Source organism: Poecile atricapillus, chromosome Z (genome assembly GCF_030490865.1).
Source record: "Poecile atricapillus isolate bPoeAtr1 chromosome Z, bPoeAtr1.hap1, whole genome shotgun sequence".
In the NCBI taxonomy this organism is placed as follows: domain Eukaryota; kingdom Metazoa; phylum Chordata; class Aves; order Passeriformes; family Paridae; genus Poecile; species Poecile atricapillus.
In genome coordinates, this window is record NC_081289.1 from 112,296,382 (window position 1) to 112,313,318 (window position 16,937).

Sequence of the window (16,937 nt, forward strand, 5' to 3'; positions counted from 1 at the left end):
CAGCTGGAAACAGAACTGACTTTGCTGGGCAGGCAAGACTTTAGGTGGTGAGTAATTACCCAAGTCTGTTCTTCAGCTTTTCCCTCCATCAATGTGCGTGTATCCAGCACAAAAAGCCTGCATGGGGTACTAGCAAACAGAATTGCATAAGCCAATTGAGATAATTTGGCTAAACCAGTGGCTCTGGGAGAAAGCAATCATTGCAATACAAGTTTCTAACAGTAGTAACTAGTTTCCAATGCCACAATATTCTTGAAATAGTGAATTCTATTTCACAATCTGGTATAGCTGATGAGTAAACATGGGCCATAAACCAAGGCAAGAACTAGAAAATAAAACCTCCAGTATGCAGAAGAAATACAGAGGAAAGGACTGTTTAGGAGAATTGAGAGAACTGAAAATTGGGACAACAAAGACACAAGGAGATAAAGGATAGGAGAGTAATATATTCTAAGCCACCCTTCCAAACCTGCTCTGACTCAACAGTCACTAATTGTACACGACATTTTGCAGAATGCCCTATGAACTAGATTTTTAGAACTGGTTCCTTACATGTCAAACTGTATTTTCAGTAACAGTCTGGGCCACATTGCTTGAAGCTTCTGGTATGCAAACAAATATCTGCACAATTTAAGCACTGAAATCAACAGAAAGCTCCCTAGTGATATTGATGTGATCCAAACTGCTCTCACATCCTATTTTTAAGTGAAATGGCACACAGTAGCCAAGTTACCCACACCAAAAATGCTGCTGGCTTTCTGAAGTTTGGAGCAAATCTTCCAGCTGGAAGTCACAGGCATCTGCAAGACTCCTGAGTGACTTTTGTGTGGGACTTCCCTTAGGATTAATTTTGGAGAAGTCTGGAATTGACCACAATCACCTAATAATAGTTAAAAATATATTCCTTTACCTCTATAGACAAACCAGCGAAGTTATGTCAAGTGAAATAATATTGGTTTTCAATCTTGATCAAAACCCCAACATTGTCTTTGTGGTAAAACTGAAATGGAATTTCATCTTGAGATAAATCACATCAGGTGCCAATTAAACTAATGCATCCAGAATGATTCTATTTTCTCTTGTCTTTTAGCTAATATCTACAGATTTCAGCTCAGCAGACAGACTTTGACAGTGCTTATGCCTGTCGTAAGAAGTTGAAAAGCAATATAAAATTACTCCATAGGCTTTGGTTGTGTACTCTTCCATTATCTCTTATTTTTAAGAAACCTTCTCCAGGTTTATCAACACCTGTCAGCAGCAAGTGTATATTTCTGGCCCTTGAGAGAAAATGTAGCTGTAGAAAATATCATAACTGATCTTTAATATTCCTCTTGTAAGTATCTGTTTTGCTGTCTTGCTGACTCTCAGTAAAGATGTGTCGTTACATGAGCTGAGATCCAATACACGCATGGTCCTATACCACAGACTGTACGGCACAGTGATAGAAACACAGTTTATATTAATGGGATTAACTGTGACCAAACTCTGACCTAGAACAGCTCTCATTAGTTTTGCTGGCTCATGACATTCTGACATGACTAGAGAAAAAGTACTAGAAGGAAAAAAACTGTAGAGTTACATGACTGTGTGAATAACTGTTTTCATCTAGACAAGCCTCCACATAATTTCTGGTTATGCTACTTTGCTTTCTAACTGTATTAACTTTTTTCTCACATCCTAATCTATTTTTTATTGCCAGATGTTATTGCATTACCCATTGCATGTTAATTTTGTACAATTTAGAAGTCATTTCATTGTTAATGTTTTCTGGGGAGCTTCAGCAAACTATACAGATGTAAAGTTCATCTACTCTGAAGAAGTCATAAGGATACAACACATTTGCTGACTGCAGAAATACTGCATGTTACTCTTATCCTTAGAATTGATTGTTAAGGATGATCAAAAATATGTAGAAGGCTGGATAATCATAAATCTGATGCTAAAACAAAAAATTTGTGCTTATATTAAGAGGAAAATTGCATTTATTCTCATATTATGTAAGAGGTTTTATGAGATGGTTCATTTTTCAAGTGTAGGTGGAACAGTTGATGGAAATTGCTGTTCTTGGATCATTTCTCAAGGTAGCATATTTTGTAATTGCTGTTGAATTGTTAACACTCTTTTTATGAAATTAGGATTCTAATACCCATAAAACATATCTGCCCTCATTACTCACTCTCTTATTCCCTTGGTAAACCACAGTTTGTGGTTTATGATTTTAAGATAATTTCAAGAGCATTAATCTCTGGTGACAATATAGTTAACATTTTCTGTGGAGGCAGTAGCAGATGATTTTTTTTCACCCATGGAGAAAATTAGGATTTAAGAAAATTTCTTGTGTCATAGAAGATTCCAATATACAGATACTAGATAGCAAAAAGCCTTCTCCTAGATGAGAAGACACTGCTTAAATTTTCCATGCTGGATGTTGCCATAGTGGGTGAGTGTCACAGAATTGCTAGAGATTATTTTCCTCTCAGAAAATATCTATTTTTTGGATCTCTGTGCCCCTGACCATTTTGTGCTTCCCTCCTGTAGTTTTCTGATATTATAAGTACTGTTGCAACTTTGTTTAGTCACATTTGGTTGTTTACATGGTTCTTTTATACTGAAGAGAAATGGCTACACCTCTATGGCTACAACAGCAATAACTGTCTGAATCTGTGGGTTATGTGTCTGGGCAGCTAAGAGAACCCAGAGAGAAAAATCCAAAATAATTTGTGTTAATGTAATGTTTAGTCTCTTTCACACAATGTCCATGCAAGTGAGCATGGTGAGGCCTGGGTTAAAAAACAGGCATCACTTTCATCTTCTTCCTTGAAAGTCACGGGCATCAGTCTGATTGCAAGAGAGTGTCATATTATGCATAAAAGTGTAACGAATCCGTGGTATGGTCCCAGGTCTTTAGAGATTTCCCAGCTCCTCCTTCCAATATCAATATCATTCCTACCAACAGCCACAGGACTGCCACACACAGATAAGGTCAACCTATTTTGGTTACCCCTGGAAAGAGGCAAACTGTCACTGTTAGACTAAGGGACATTCCGTCTCTGACTGGAAAACAGTTTTAGGGAAAATCCTGTTTCAGTAGAATTCCTCTGACCTCCTGCACTTCTGAGATGGAAAAAAAAAAGGAAAAAAAAGAGAAGAAAAGAGCACTAACAAGCCTTTTATGTAAAATAAGTTTGGCAGGAAAAGAAGAAACTAGTTGGAGTGATTTTTAAAAACCCTGTAAGTGATGAAATGAATCAGTCTATGCTTGTGTATTGTCACCAAACATCCCCAACAGGTATGTGCATCAATTTTCTTCCATCCACACCATACAGTGTATCTCTTACATTGATGCCTGTCCCATGGAGTGAAATTTTTTTTGAGACAGTTTTTCTTAAGCCACTACACTTGCCTAGTTTGATATGGATAAAAGGAGGACCAATTCTGTGGTAAGAATTAATGGAAGCAATGAAGTTTGCCTGAGACCTAGGAAAACCTTGCAATTTCGCTCAGCTGCACCTGGAGATGCCAATTTAACATTTAACAACAAAGAATCCTGCAGAAATTTATAGCCAAAGGCACCCACACAGGAGAGAATAATTTTTTACCTGCAACCTGGCAGTTAATGCTAACATTTGCTTTCTGGATTGTTTTCAGCATGCTTCCAATATCAACAGTGACAGCAGGTGATTCAGTGTTGATCATGGTAGCTCTTGATGCCTTTATCAGTGGCTTTCCTGCGTAAGAGAAGCATCACAGTTTATCATACCAAGCACATTAGACTCACAATGGGATAGATGGGCTGGAAGACTCTTTGTGAAAGTACACACAACAGACAGGTGGATAAGGGAAAATGAAATGTGAGGCCATCTGCTTTTTATAATATTTTAGTGTCACCGAATTCCATGGGTAAAGCTGTCTTGAAAAATGAAAAAGCACACTTGAAGCAGAGGCAGAATAGCATTAAAGCCATATGGCCATACAGGAGAACCAGCTGAATCAATAAACACCAGCACAACTGGAGCTGCAGCAAGATGTTTGCCTGGTGCTGCAACTACATTACCTTCCTTTGGTAAAGACCAAACACAGGAGCCTGAGTGATGGCTACAGGCCCAGCAGAGAAAGTTTAGAGCAACATGTGAGCTGTTTCTACACATTGATCATGGTTTCCTTAACCTACAGGGGAAACACTGGGGTGGGGAAGACCATATCATAACCAGAAAGTTTTCTAATAATGGCCAGCACAAGAAGATGAGGGATATAAATGGTATTAATTCGTTATTACACATTTTAGATAAACACTGTCACTACACATTTTAGATAAAACAAAACAGGTTATCTGTTGTTATCTCTAATAGAGCTACTGCTTTGTCCACAATAAAGTGTGTTCTCAACATTGGTGACAGCAAGTCAAGGTGTTTGCTGTTGTGTCTTTGTGGGATTACTTAGGAAGTTATCCACCATCAATGGCTCAAGAAGCCTTCTGCAAATCCTTTTGTAGGGTTACAGCAAAGGGATACTTACAAAACAGGTCAGAGGTACCCAAGCTTAGCTTTGAGAGAGAAGACTAATGCAGCAGAGCTGACAAGAGCTGAATTAAGGTGCTCCCCTGTCCCAGAGAAAGTGCCCTGCAGTCAGGATGTTGGAGGAGTAGCAGAATGTAACACAACTGCTTTAAATGGTGTGGGACTTTAATGTCTTTGATTCAGTGTTGCATTTTCAAACACATAATTTTCCAAAAATCTATAAACACCTTTTTTTTCCCCCTAAGTTTAAATAAATGGTCAGATACAAAACCAGATGTCATTGTTTGCCTCCAAAAGCTGCAGCATTAGGCTAATGTCTATCATTAGCTTTATCTGTATGTTAATTTGGTGCTGACCAACAAAGAAAAGATGGATATGAGAAAAAGAATTTTATTTCATTGAGCTCATGGAACATTTCTGAAAATTTAATACAGTCTTAAATATAAATCTCTCCATATAACTGTATTTTCAGGGCTTTTAAAAGATAACCATTCATCTGGAACTCCTGTCATATCAGTTTGGTATTTTTTTTTGTACTTTACATTATTTTATTTTTGTGGTTTTAATGCCCAAGAATAGCTAAGTAAAATACTACATTTCATTGTTGAAATACTTCCAAAAGTTTTGATACTTTTTGGCAAAGTCTAAAGAAAATAAAAATTCTTCAGCTATCCATCAGCCCTATATTTTCCTGATTGGTTTCCATAAGCCCACCACAAGATTAAAAATCTTTTAGCTGTTCAACCCATAAATAAGTAGGAAACCATTGAGAAAGCAAAAAGGAGCATATTCCACTGTCTTTTTTTTCCATGCATGTGTTAAATGAATCAGAAAATTCTTCAATGAAATAAGCTTTCAGCCTCACTCTTGATTCCTCTAAAGATGATCTCAGCTTTCCAGGTTTTTTGGAGAAAATACTTTCATTATGCCAAAAAGATTGTTACTTTGTTCCAAAAGTATTTCACTTTGATATTTATGGCCTCATTTTATAGGCTATTCAGCTCTTTGCCTAGGATGTGAAATGCAAAAGTATACAAGTTCCTAAGAGGAGTTCTGATTGAGTCTGAGGAGCATGAATGTTAATTCACCTAAAAGTTTAAATTATAGCTTTGATAATTAATTATAATCAAAAAAGCTAGAAGTTTTCCTGTGTCACATGTATAACTAACACTTTATTTTTTACAATGTTATACAAAATTTTTTCTACAATTGTTTTCACAATTCCACAATTTCCAAAAACTATGGCTTTTACACTCACTGGAACAATGTGGACAGAATAGCAGTTATTACTGATGACTTTTTAATCTCATGTTCAGCTTCATGCTGGTGCAACATTAGAGGTTTAGTGTGGAGCTACTTCCTGTAAAATATGACACTACCCTAACAGCAGCACTGCTACCCTGCTGCCTGGAGTTCAGCAAAGGCATTTCTGATAGTAGTAGTGTAAAAAGGATCAGTCTCTTCAGTTTTGCCTACAGATAATTTGTAGCTTTAATGCAAATCTTTCTTTTTTGCTCTGGAAGATTCACCTGTTCTGCTAAAGGATGAGACAAAGTCTTTTTCTAATTGATTTACTGAACATATAAGCTTTACTGTTATCCACTGCTGCCTTCTTACATTTTCTTTATGCTTCTCTTAACTGAAGTTTCTCTGTGTTTGGTGTAAAAAATTATTTTTAAAAATTAAAGCTTTCAAACAGCTGTTCTTTCCTCTAGTCATACAAGGATACAATGGCAGCTGGGTTGCTGCCTATGCATTTCCTCCAAGCATTTCCATATGCTGAGGCAGCAAAATGGATAAGCCTGGAAAAGCAGTAAGTTTTCCAGTATTCCTAGCACGTTTACTTCTGCCTTGGTGATAAATAGGATCCTCCTTCTGTAAACCCTCTCTGTCCTGTCACAGTCTCTGTCCTGTCATTGTCTGTTCTGTTATTGTATCTTTCTGAACAGCTCTTCATTTGTGGTTGCTGCTCCACCCTTCTGCTAGTCCTGATGTGGTTGTGAGCCTGCTGACCATGCCTGCTAGGGAACCCTGAAGAATCTGGATTCATGCTTCTAAATCTCTTTGCCATCAGTTTTTATCTGGATGAGTTTTCTTTAGAATTTATTTATAACCCAGCACAGGATATTTAGTCTGCTTTACAACCCATTGATAGAGGAATAGAAACATAGAATCTAATTTTTTGACAACCTCTATTTGCTACATTTGAAATAGTGTCAGCCACGCTTGTGTCTGATCCTGTGAAAGATAGTTATTCAGCTCTGAAATTTTCTGGCTTGCCTAATGTACACTTGAGGAAGTCCTGCAATCCATCTAATACACTTGAATATATCAGTGTTAGGTTTAAAACGCAGCACAGGAGTTGGGAGGCTTGGACTGCACTGTCCCTATAGGCTGCAAATAACCAGGATAAGCACTGGGTTAAGAGCATGTCAGATGCAAGTGAGAAAAAGCATTGATGTCTTGCAGAGATACATGAACCTCACAAACTATCTATGAAAGCTGGACTATGCCTCAGGTAGGTTTTTGCAGAGCTCACACCCTGTGTTTTCACCAGTGTACTTCTGTTGATGCATGTTACACAGCTTTAGCAGCCATCTGTTCCCCCACAAACAACTTCTGCCCAAATTCACACAAACAACATGGACCATCCTGCAATCACAGAGGTTAAACTATTACCTGCTAGGGTGACAGCAATGGAGACAGAGTCAGATCCCAGGGCATTGGATGCATTGCAAGCATAGAAACCCACATCAGATTCCACGGGTGCTAGAATCTGCAAGGAGTCATCAGGCTGAAGAAGCAACCTGGCATGAAGCAGAAGGAAAGATGTAATAGTCTTTTAGTCTATGTGAACATGAACATATTTACTGGGAATTTTCAGGCTTAGGTACTATTTTTTTATAGATCAGGCCTTTACGTTATATTTTAAAATCTATGAAGCAACTTAAATTCTTACATTGAGACTGCCAGTTGTGATTACTTAAATTAAATTTTAGTCTCATTCCCAGTTCCTCTACTGCTGGTATGTGTATTAAAGAAAGATTGCCAAGTAATTAGGACATCTGCCCAGTGAAACCTCCTTCTCTGCTGCTTAATGCTGAGTGAGTTCCCTAGCATTGTTATCTTCCAGTTCTGCAACATAGAAATAGTAAGAAAAAGCCAAATTACTGCAAGGGAAAAGTCATGAAACATGCTGAAGTTATGCAGAAAGAAGTGAAGTGAACCACATGGTCAGTGTTACAGCCTGAAATAGGTTCAGATTCTTTTACTGGTGGTCAGCTTGTACAAACTCGGCAGTCTTGATTCTTCCCTAATAGTTAGTGAAAATAGAGAGGACTTCTCACTCCTCCTTGGGCTGAACACTTTCCTCTGCCAGTAAGAGGAGCCTACCACGAGCTCAGTGTATTGCCTGTGGTTAAATGGAATTAATATGGTCTTAGTGCTCTGATGAACTGCTTCTTTTCACTGTCTGGTTTTGCAGCATTATAACTCGTAGGGTCCTGACATACCCCTGTTTCAGCAAGAATTCAGTCCATGGGTTTGTGTCAATGCTTATGTGCCCTTATTTTCATCACGTTGTGTCTCATGATTACTGTTGCTTTCTCTGAGTTTACTTTTTAGCTGATACTGTTGGTAATATCTAATCATACTGTTCTCATCAGCAACTTTCAGCAGCTGTTGATTGTAAACTTAGTTGAAGCTGTGGCTGACAATGACAAGGGTAAAACTGGGGGAGGGATATGCCTGTAAAACACATGCAATGAAAGTCTGCACACAGATCCTGGAATTGATGAGTTTCTTTACACTCCCATCCTCACAATAAAAACTGTTGTCTCGAGGACGAAAAAGCCACAGATACTCGATTTTGTACAACACTGTGGGTGGTAGATCTCTAAAACAAACCAGATTAGGGCCACCCAGAAAAATCTATTATAGGAAAAAATTCCAGTTAACTTTTTTTTACCCTTTTCTGAGTAATAATAAAAGCAGTCATTATCAATAAAAAAGCTGTCTGTTAAATAAATTTTGTAAATGCTTAGAAAAATCCACATTTGCAAAACAAACATTAATACTTTTGAAATTGCATCTGTGCTTTCACAGTCAAAAAACCAATGGCTGAAATTATTCCCTTCCCACTTTTGCTTTCAAGGATGTTTTTCTTACCTCTTAGTCATAAGCAGGGCTGACTAGATAGCCACTGCTAACAATGACAGTAACTAACAGATTTTTTTACTTGCAGAACTAATGTTAGCATGCATCAGTATCTCACACATAAATTTTTAGTTTAACACTGACTGCTTCAATCATTACATGGAATTAATTAAATCTTCAGAAGTTGTCCCAAATTATAACAGCCTGTAACATCTAAAAGTCCTGTGTGTTCTGTCTATGTGTCTGCAAATATAGTATGTAGGCAGATCTTCCAGTCTACACCAAAGTAATGCTTACAAGATCCATAAAATAGTTTTAATTAATGTTTCTGACATCTTCAGGTTGAGGAAAGATCTTGCCTAATATTACACCTTATAAAACACAAGGATGCATATTTTTTTTTTGTTGTTAATCCCCTCTCCTGACATAAACCTCTCTCTGTCAGTTTCAGTCACCTCAGGATCCAGCACAAATATTTTTAGAAATAGAAGTAGTCCAGGAAGACACTTGATTTTTAAGAAAAAATTAACTTCAACACAGCTCCATCCCCCTGTCCTCTCAACACAAGTTTTAATGTCCTCCAGAAACAAACATAATGTCCTCTTCTTTTCAGTAATTCTGTTATTAGTGCATCCCAATTTGGCATAACTGCTTTTCTTGAGAGCAGATGCTTTATTATTCCGCTTTGTAAAGAATTCTTTTGGCTGAATTCCCTTCTTGCTCATAGATTGCTATTTTTGTTAGGTATCGAGTTGCTTGTCAGGGGTGGGAAAAAAAAAAACCCAAACAACAGTAGCAATTCTTTATGTCACTAGCTTGTCTTCAGAATCTCGTTTATAGACTGAAAATAATAGAGCTTAATATTTAATCAGTCTCATCTTAGTTGCTCCACACTTCTTTGCCTCAAAGACCAAAAAGTATTTTGCAGGATATATATCAATGACTAAATCAGACAGCACCTCACAAACACCTATCTCCATACCACTTACTGTTCACATGCTGCTTCATGTCATTTTATAAAACTTATTTCTGTTTTAGAGAAGTTGAATTATCAGCTACCAATGGATCCCCAGTGACAGAAATTGCAGCATACTTACAAGGCTTACTAAACAATGCATAGATTCCTCAAAGATTTTTCACTTTTAAAACAGATTCCTAAGCACCTCACAAACACCTATCTCCATACCACTTACTGTTCACATGCTGCTTCATGTCATTTTATAAAACTTATTTCTGTTTTAGAGAAGTTGAATTATCAGCTACCAATGGATCCCCAGTGACAGAAATTGCAGCATACTTACAAGGCTTACTAAACAATGCATAGATTCCTCAAAGATTTTTCACTTTTAAAACAGATTCCTAAGGAACTTAATCTGAATTTTCTCTAAATTAATACATTTTCCAACATCTACAGCAGCCTAAAAACTTTGGTATGGATACTAGTAGGCTATGAAAGGGCATTCAGAACCCATGCTGGTGTTGATGCTTCAACCTTATGAGAGAGTCTTCTGTTATATATGCACTCAGGCTGCATATGCAGACACAAGTAGGGGATCTTTTACTGGAACCACGGATATTTTCAACTGTTAAAGCTATTTGTGTCATATGTTTTCATTGTATTGAGTAACTGAAAACCAGCACTTTTTGAGGGCCTGTGTTATATCTTTTTGTAACTGTACCCAGACTAAAGCTAAAGAAAATTAATTTTTGCAAGAATAGCCATGCAGTAGGAGTCATACTTTTAGGTGGATGAAACAGCTCATGGAATGGGGCAATGAGAATAGATCCATACACCAAGCATCATTACTGGACATCACTGGCTCAGATAAAATCTATGGCCACAATGTGTGAAAGTGAACACCTTTATCTCGGTGGTTTTTATATACAAAACAGGTAGCTGTCATCCAACCTAAAACCAGCAGCCTATCTAAGAATTGCAATACCAACCAGGTACTTCTGAAATCTCAGTACATTCAGTAGAGTGTGACCTGAGTAACTCCAGCACTACTGTCTGGCCATTCTCAGCAAAAGTATCTCTCTCTGATACTGGTACAGGAAAGCCCACCTCCACTTATTTTCTTATTCCCATTAAGACAGAGGTGGGATGGAAAATCCTCTTCTCCATTCAATGTCTGGAAAAGTACAAAGAAAACAAACTGCAGAGCTGGAGGACAGTTCAAGCATACCTGACACCACTACATGTTTCATATCTGTGGCCTTGCAGTTTATAGTAGTACACTGTAAGGCTGCTTAAACTTCAGCTTCCATTGACACGGCTGACTTACAGGCAGCAAGAGCATTTTGAGCCAAAACCAGAACACTGCTCCTAAAGAAGCCAGCAAAAAAATCCACAATATAATTTTTTTATACACCACAATTTCTAAACTTCCATTAACTCCAAAGATATAGATGCTGAATTACATCTGAAGCTCAGGGCATGGTCATTTCTTCCCCTCAACACCAGCCTGTGGGAACTATAAATGATGAGTACAGAAGGAAGTTCATAAAGTGAAAACTGCCTCAACATTTAAAGAAGAGTTGTCAATGACTTATGACACTAACTGGAAAATAAATTATACTTCCTGAGACTTTCTGATGGAAATTTTGAGCACACACACAACTCACCGATAATTCAGAAGCAAAACACAACATTTAAGCCTATTTCAGTGAAATTGAATGGGAAAAAGAAAAAAAAAAAGGATTGACATGTAATTGAGAAATTATATATAAAACTATCTGCACTAAAATTTCAGGAATCATGTGTCTTTTATTTCAGCTAAATTAATCTACTTGTTGTGGTACCATGACATCTTATAGAGTGTGAAATAAACTTGCCAGTTTCTCATGACTGTAGTGTCTAGTATTACTAATATGTGAAATTTATGTAACATCCCTTCCCTTTCATGGATACCACAGAAGTTACAGTTATTTCAAGTAGAGAAAAAAACAACTCAATGGCCTAATTCTAATGGGATATAACCACCAGATGAAAATTTATATATGAAACTTGTTTTGGGAGGAGCCTACAGATGTTTTCACAGGAGTACGTCCAAATGAAAGGATTCTGTATATCCAAGCTGTGATTATGACTGCGTGTGATTTCCACCAGAGGTATATTCTTGTTCTCAGTTCTCTACCCCTTGAAAAGTCACCTTTTTTAAAAAAAAATAATATTCTTATTAGCCTTCAGACAGAGAGGCAAGAACCAGGAAGCTCAGATCATTATAGAAAGCAATTATTTTTTCATTGATTCAATACTCAAATTAAAGAAGGAGCTAATAAACAAATTTCATAACTGTATAGAAAGGGCAATTTTACTTAAATCTAGACTTTACTGTATGATCCAAGGGCAGCACACTGGAAATTAATTTTTTGTCTTGCCTCCATGTTTTCTCATGACCTTATGATGCTTATGTCTTATATACATATTAAATACAATATATATAAAATATTATATATATATTTATATATATATGTCTTATATGTCTTAGCTGCGGTGAGTATCTTGTGCAGAAGGAGTTGCTAGCAGATCCTTGACAACTTTGTTGCTCATTATTACTATGTTGCTCATTACTGCCTACTACAGTATTTCCCTGCTCTTATATACTGATTTCTCACAGAACAGAACCAAAATAGAAAATCTCAAGCATATGCATGAGAAGAATGTGTGTTATCAACATATCTAAGCATATAACTTGTACTGAAAATGACCTCTTTCCGTGTGCTCTTCCATACAAATTAATAATGTGGAGTGATGGAAAGTAAAGGCTACCTGAAGGAAAGACAACATAATTGTTGTGGTATACTAATTAAAGCATTTTGTTATGTCAGCTTCTCAGGTTACATCTGTGACCATCCTTCCAGAGTTTAAATGGATTTTAATGAATTCACCAATTCACTTGAAAAGACAAATGCTAAATTCTAGGTCTGTTGAGATGACAGCACAGCTGCAAAGAGCCATGCAGTGTAGTTCCACAGGTTACAGCCTTCATCAGAACATATACAGAACATGGTGATTGTCATGCCCTTTGAGGTTTATCCTGGGTCAGTTTAATGCATGGATACATATATTGAAGGCCAAAGCCTCATCTCCTCCATCTTCTCTTACCTCAGCCGTGTCTGTCAGGCCCTCCTGGAGCACTAGGAGAAATGCAATTTCAGCTCTGATAGAGGACACTAGTAACAGCCAGTGACCAGTTTTCATATCTCAATATCAATCTGCATAGCAAAAATCTCTGCCTTCAGCAGGGAAAATAAACTAAGGCTCCCAGTCTCTGGATGCAGAGTGCTCTGTTGAATGTATTAGGCACTTATGTCCCTTAGTACTTTACAATCCTGTCTTTTTTACTTAAACAGAAGTAAAGTTCCTGTCTGCCACACAAATCTGACCCACCATCCAGACCTTGCTGCAGAGTTACAGTGGCCTGTTTACCCCATTTACTACTTCCCATGCACTTGCCCTTCTTTCTGTTATGAAATCAGACTACAGCAAAATATGGTTTTGTCCATGGGACTGACAGGCAGTAAAACATGGAAAGTGATGAGTCAAAATATCAATTATTTTCTTAAAAGTTAAATAACATACTTTACCTATCATTGTATTTCACTTCCTCTCCATTCTTAGCCCAGCTGATGGTGGGCTTTGGGTTTCCCACTGCTTCACAGTGAAGCAGCACACTCAGTGTGCCACTTGCTAGGACCACTGTCTGTCCCAGGTGGGTGACAACCTCTGAAGCAGAAAGTTGTTGTGCTGCTGAAATCTTTCGGAGGATGGCAGGCTTTTGATGAGGCCTGTGCAAGCCATTTGCCAGGTTTACAGAGGTGGGAATAAATGTTTCAGCAGATGATGTCCTCAGGGAGCTGGTAAATCCAGAAACACGTCTGTGGAGAGGGTACTCCACAGAGGCTGAATCAACTTTTCTCCTTGATGCTTTGAGGACAAAATCCTGGTGCTCTAAGTAGCTCTTGAAAACCTCCTGAGCCAACTGCACAACAAGATGCTCAGTGTAGATGTCTTTAAGCTCCTCAGGTTGTTGTGACAAATTCCTTATGATATCATCCAAGCGTTTCTGCTCTGTGACCATAGTAAATGGCAGGCTATGCTCCCGGCTCTGGTCCTCTTCTGAGGATGCGTTTCTCTCCATGGACTCCTGGGCTTCCCAGGACTCCAAATTTTCCCCTGGCCAGCCCCTGAGCTGTAGCAGCCTTGAGACAATATTGTCATACCATCTGCTGGGGTTAGCAAGGCGCCCTCGCTTTTCAGCCTTGCTACCATTGAAGAAAATCCCATTGAGCTGTTTATCCTCTGTGCGCAAGGCATCATTTAAGCCGGCCTTTCTCATGACTTCTTCCTCCCTAACACCAGCTGGCTGCCCAGCAATGATCTTCTTGTTGCTTCCAATCAGTTTAATTGTGAAATGCTCCCGGGCTGGCCCTGCTGTGCAGGTGTATGTCCCAGTGTCTGAAGGCTTCAGATGATGGATTTTCATGTAGCCGTAGGGCGCAATCGTGATGTGAGCTGAGCTGACAAGCCTCTTGCTGTCCTTCTCCCAAGTGATCATTGACTTCCGGAACCTCCTGGTAGGGCATCGGAGGATAACAGAAGTTTTGGGCAGCAGGTAGGCATGTCCACCCACAATGAAGTGCAGTTTCTTCTGCTTCCTTGTCTGGATGTAAACTTGCTTTACAGCCATAATATGGGGGCTTTGCTTATGAGCTGGTCTGCTGTGCCCTGAAACACCATTATATAATTAGTAGGTGAGACCATTAAACAAAACAAGTAGTTTACATTGTTGTGGGCAGCATTTGACCCATTAGACAATAATGGGAGAAACTGACCACCAGTTGCTGGATATTAAATTAGAACAATCAAAATAAGAGGAATCACAAGACACACTTCAGGAATGTTAAAGTAGATGAGAGTATATGCAGAAACAAAACATCTAGGAACAAAAGCTTTGTGGGAGAGAAAAAAACTTGAGTGGAAACATAGTTCTTGTTATTGAAGTATTTAAACAAAGATTGTTATATAAGAAATGGACCGAATAGACAAGTGTTTACCATCCAAACCTTCAAAGACAACATGATCTTGCAGCTCATAAAAGTAAGGAAGAATGAAAGTCTTTCTACCTCAAGGAGTAATGTTGAACGGAACTAAACTCTCTTGGCTAGGCTTAAAAACATGGTAAATACTATTAAAGTGCATTAGTTCAGTGTATCTTTCTGGTTTCCTGATATCTGTGTCAGAGATCCTTATTACAAAGCACTAAATTAAGCTGCATGGGCACATTATTAGTAAATACCATGCAACATTTGGTCCAGGCTTTGGTTCTAAATGTCAGATCTTCTTTTCTCCCTATATATCCAGCATTCGGCAGTTTCAGAGTCAAGCGGGAGCTAGGCTGACTTTCACATGTCCAATTGGCTTACTGCAAAATAGGGAAGAGTATACAGGCAGAGTTGTGATGAGTGAAAACAAATGCATGAACTACCAACATAAAATACATCTAACTTGTGTTGCGTGGTTCATTAGAAATCTCAGGTCATAGAGGATTTGGAGTGACATAATGAAACAAAAAGTTTCTAAATGATTGTCAGCAAAATCCCTTACCAACAATTTTCCTTGCAGCTTTTCTAGCAGAGTGTTTATTTGCTCCAGCCCTCAGGCTGCTGTGCTGTATCTCTCAGCCTCTACATTCCAGCTGTGAAATTCAGATCTAGATTTTGGTCAGAATTTTGAGCCAGTTCTTCCAGAAACTAGTGGTTCCCTTCCAGCACACTGGCTTACATCCACCTCCATTAGTGAAATCCGTAGCGCTCCTCCACTGGCTTGACTTGTTCACAGAGAGAAAAACCCACTCCACAAGACTGAGTAATACTACCATGAAAGAAGGCTGTGGAGCAGGAAATAGCATGGATTTCTTAGTGAAGGACTTCCAATCCCCTTTCCCCAGACACTGTCAAACACCTTTTCCACTTACTTGCACAGGGGCCTAGTGAACAGGGCCTGATCAAGGATGAGAATGGCAAAGGGAGGCAGAGTGAGGAATTGATGATAACAAAGCCCCCAGTTTTCAGCATCTTTCTGCAAATAGCATTTCGGCTCTGCGTGCCTTCTCCACAGCTTACTGAACACTAGGAACAGGATGAGAAACATTAGGAGAAACAAAAAAGGTGCTCCTCGTCACACGCTTCCTCCTCACCTCCCATATCCACACTGCATACACACACCACAGGATAGAACAGTTACAGTTTTCAAAATGTTGCAGCAGAGTAAAGAAGAGCAGCATCTGACCATGCACCTACAAACAGTGCAGGCACAGTAAAGAGATGAAATACTTGTTATTTTCTGTCCTGTAAGGCTTAGGTTCTTTCCATGCTCCTGTTTCCACTTTTCTGTCAGATGGCGTCCCTTGTTTCAATGGTACTGTGCTACAGTTCAAACCAGTCTTTGAACTTTGTTTCTGTGTCTGCATCTGCTGGCTGGAAAAACTCTGGCTCATGTCCAAGAGCAGACATCACAGAATTGCAGATCACAGTTGCATTCTGGTGTGATAAAATCTGGCCTAAGCTTAATCTTTAAGCTTTGCTGTTGCAAATATATTTAGGAATAATAAAGGGATGCATATTTTAGTCACCAATTCATTACCTCAGCCTTGTAGTTATACATACGGCTTACACTAAATAGTATAAATCCTCTAATACCAGACTGCAGAGGCTGTTGCACAGGTGGACATTATTTGATGGACTTCATCATGACTATTCAGTTTCATATTTATGTATATAACATTGTGGAAAATGAAATACAGGCAGTGCCTTTGCACTGGAACCAAAGCAACAGTCTGTAAAAAGAGCTAGAAAATGGGTAGAGAACTGTAATTACCATCTTCACTACCAGAATGGCTATGTCTCCTGGCAAGAAGACTTTATGAAAACATCAAATAATTTGAGTAAAATTCCCAGACAGATCCCTATAAGAAGGGTGCAGATTGGACAGCTCTGTAGGGTGATTGGCATTTCCTTTACAATTTCCACAAGATAATTTCCACTACCTTCTGTGAAAGAGGACTGGAAGAGTGGTGACAGAGACTGCAAGAGGTGGAATGATTATCATGCTTACTGGCATGAACCTTTGCTTTTGCTTTAACCTTATAAAGTAAAACTATATTTTCATAGAATCTCTCTCCCCTTCCCCTTCCCCTTCCCCTTCCCCTTCCCCTTCCCCTTCCCCTTCCCCTTCCCCTTCCCCTTCCCCTTCCCCTTCCC

At 38.6% G+C, this 16,937-nt stretch overlaps 1 protein-coding gene across 1 annotated transcript in view; it reads right to left on the bottom strand.

The window, feature by feature from the left end:
* ADAMTSL1 (ADAMTS like 1) overlaps positions 1-16,937 on the bottom strand; it is a 183,332-nt gene that overhangs the window by 28,298 nt on the left and 138,097 nt on the right. Inside the window, exons 18-21 of the mRNA XM_058827039.1 lie at positions 15,653-15,806; positions 13,263-14,403; positions 7,197-7,324; positions 3,600-3,728 (exon numbers count right to left, since the gene is read on the bottom strand). Coding sequence (XP_058683022.1) covers positions 3,600-3,728; positions 7,197-7,324; positions 13,263-14,403; positions 15,653-15,806 — 1,552 coding nt within the window. The remainder of the gene's footprint in view (positions 1-3,599; positions 3,729-7,196; positions 7,325-13,262; positions 14,404-15,652; positions 15,807-16,937) is intronic.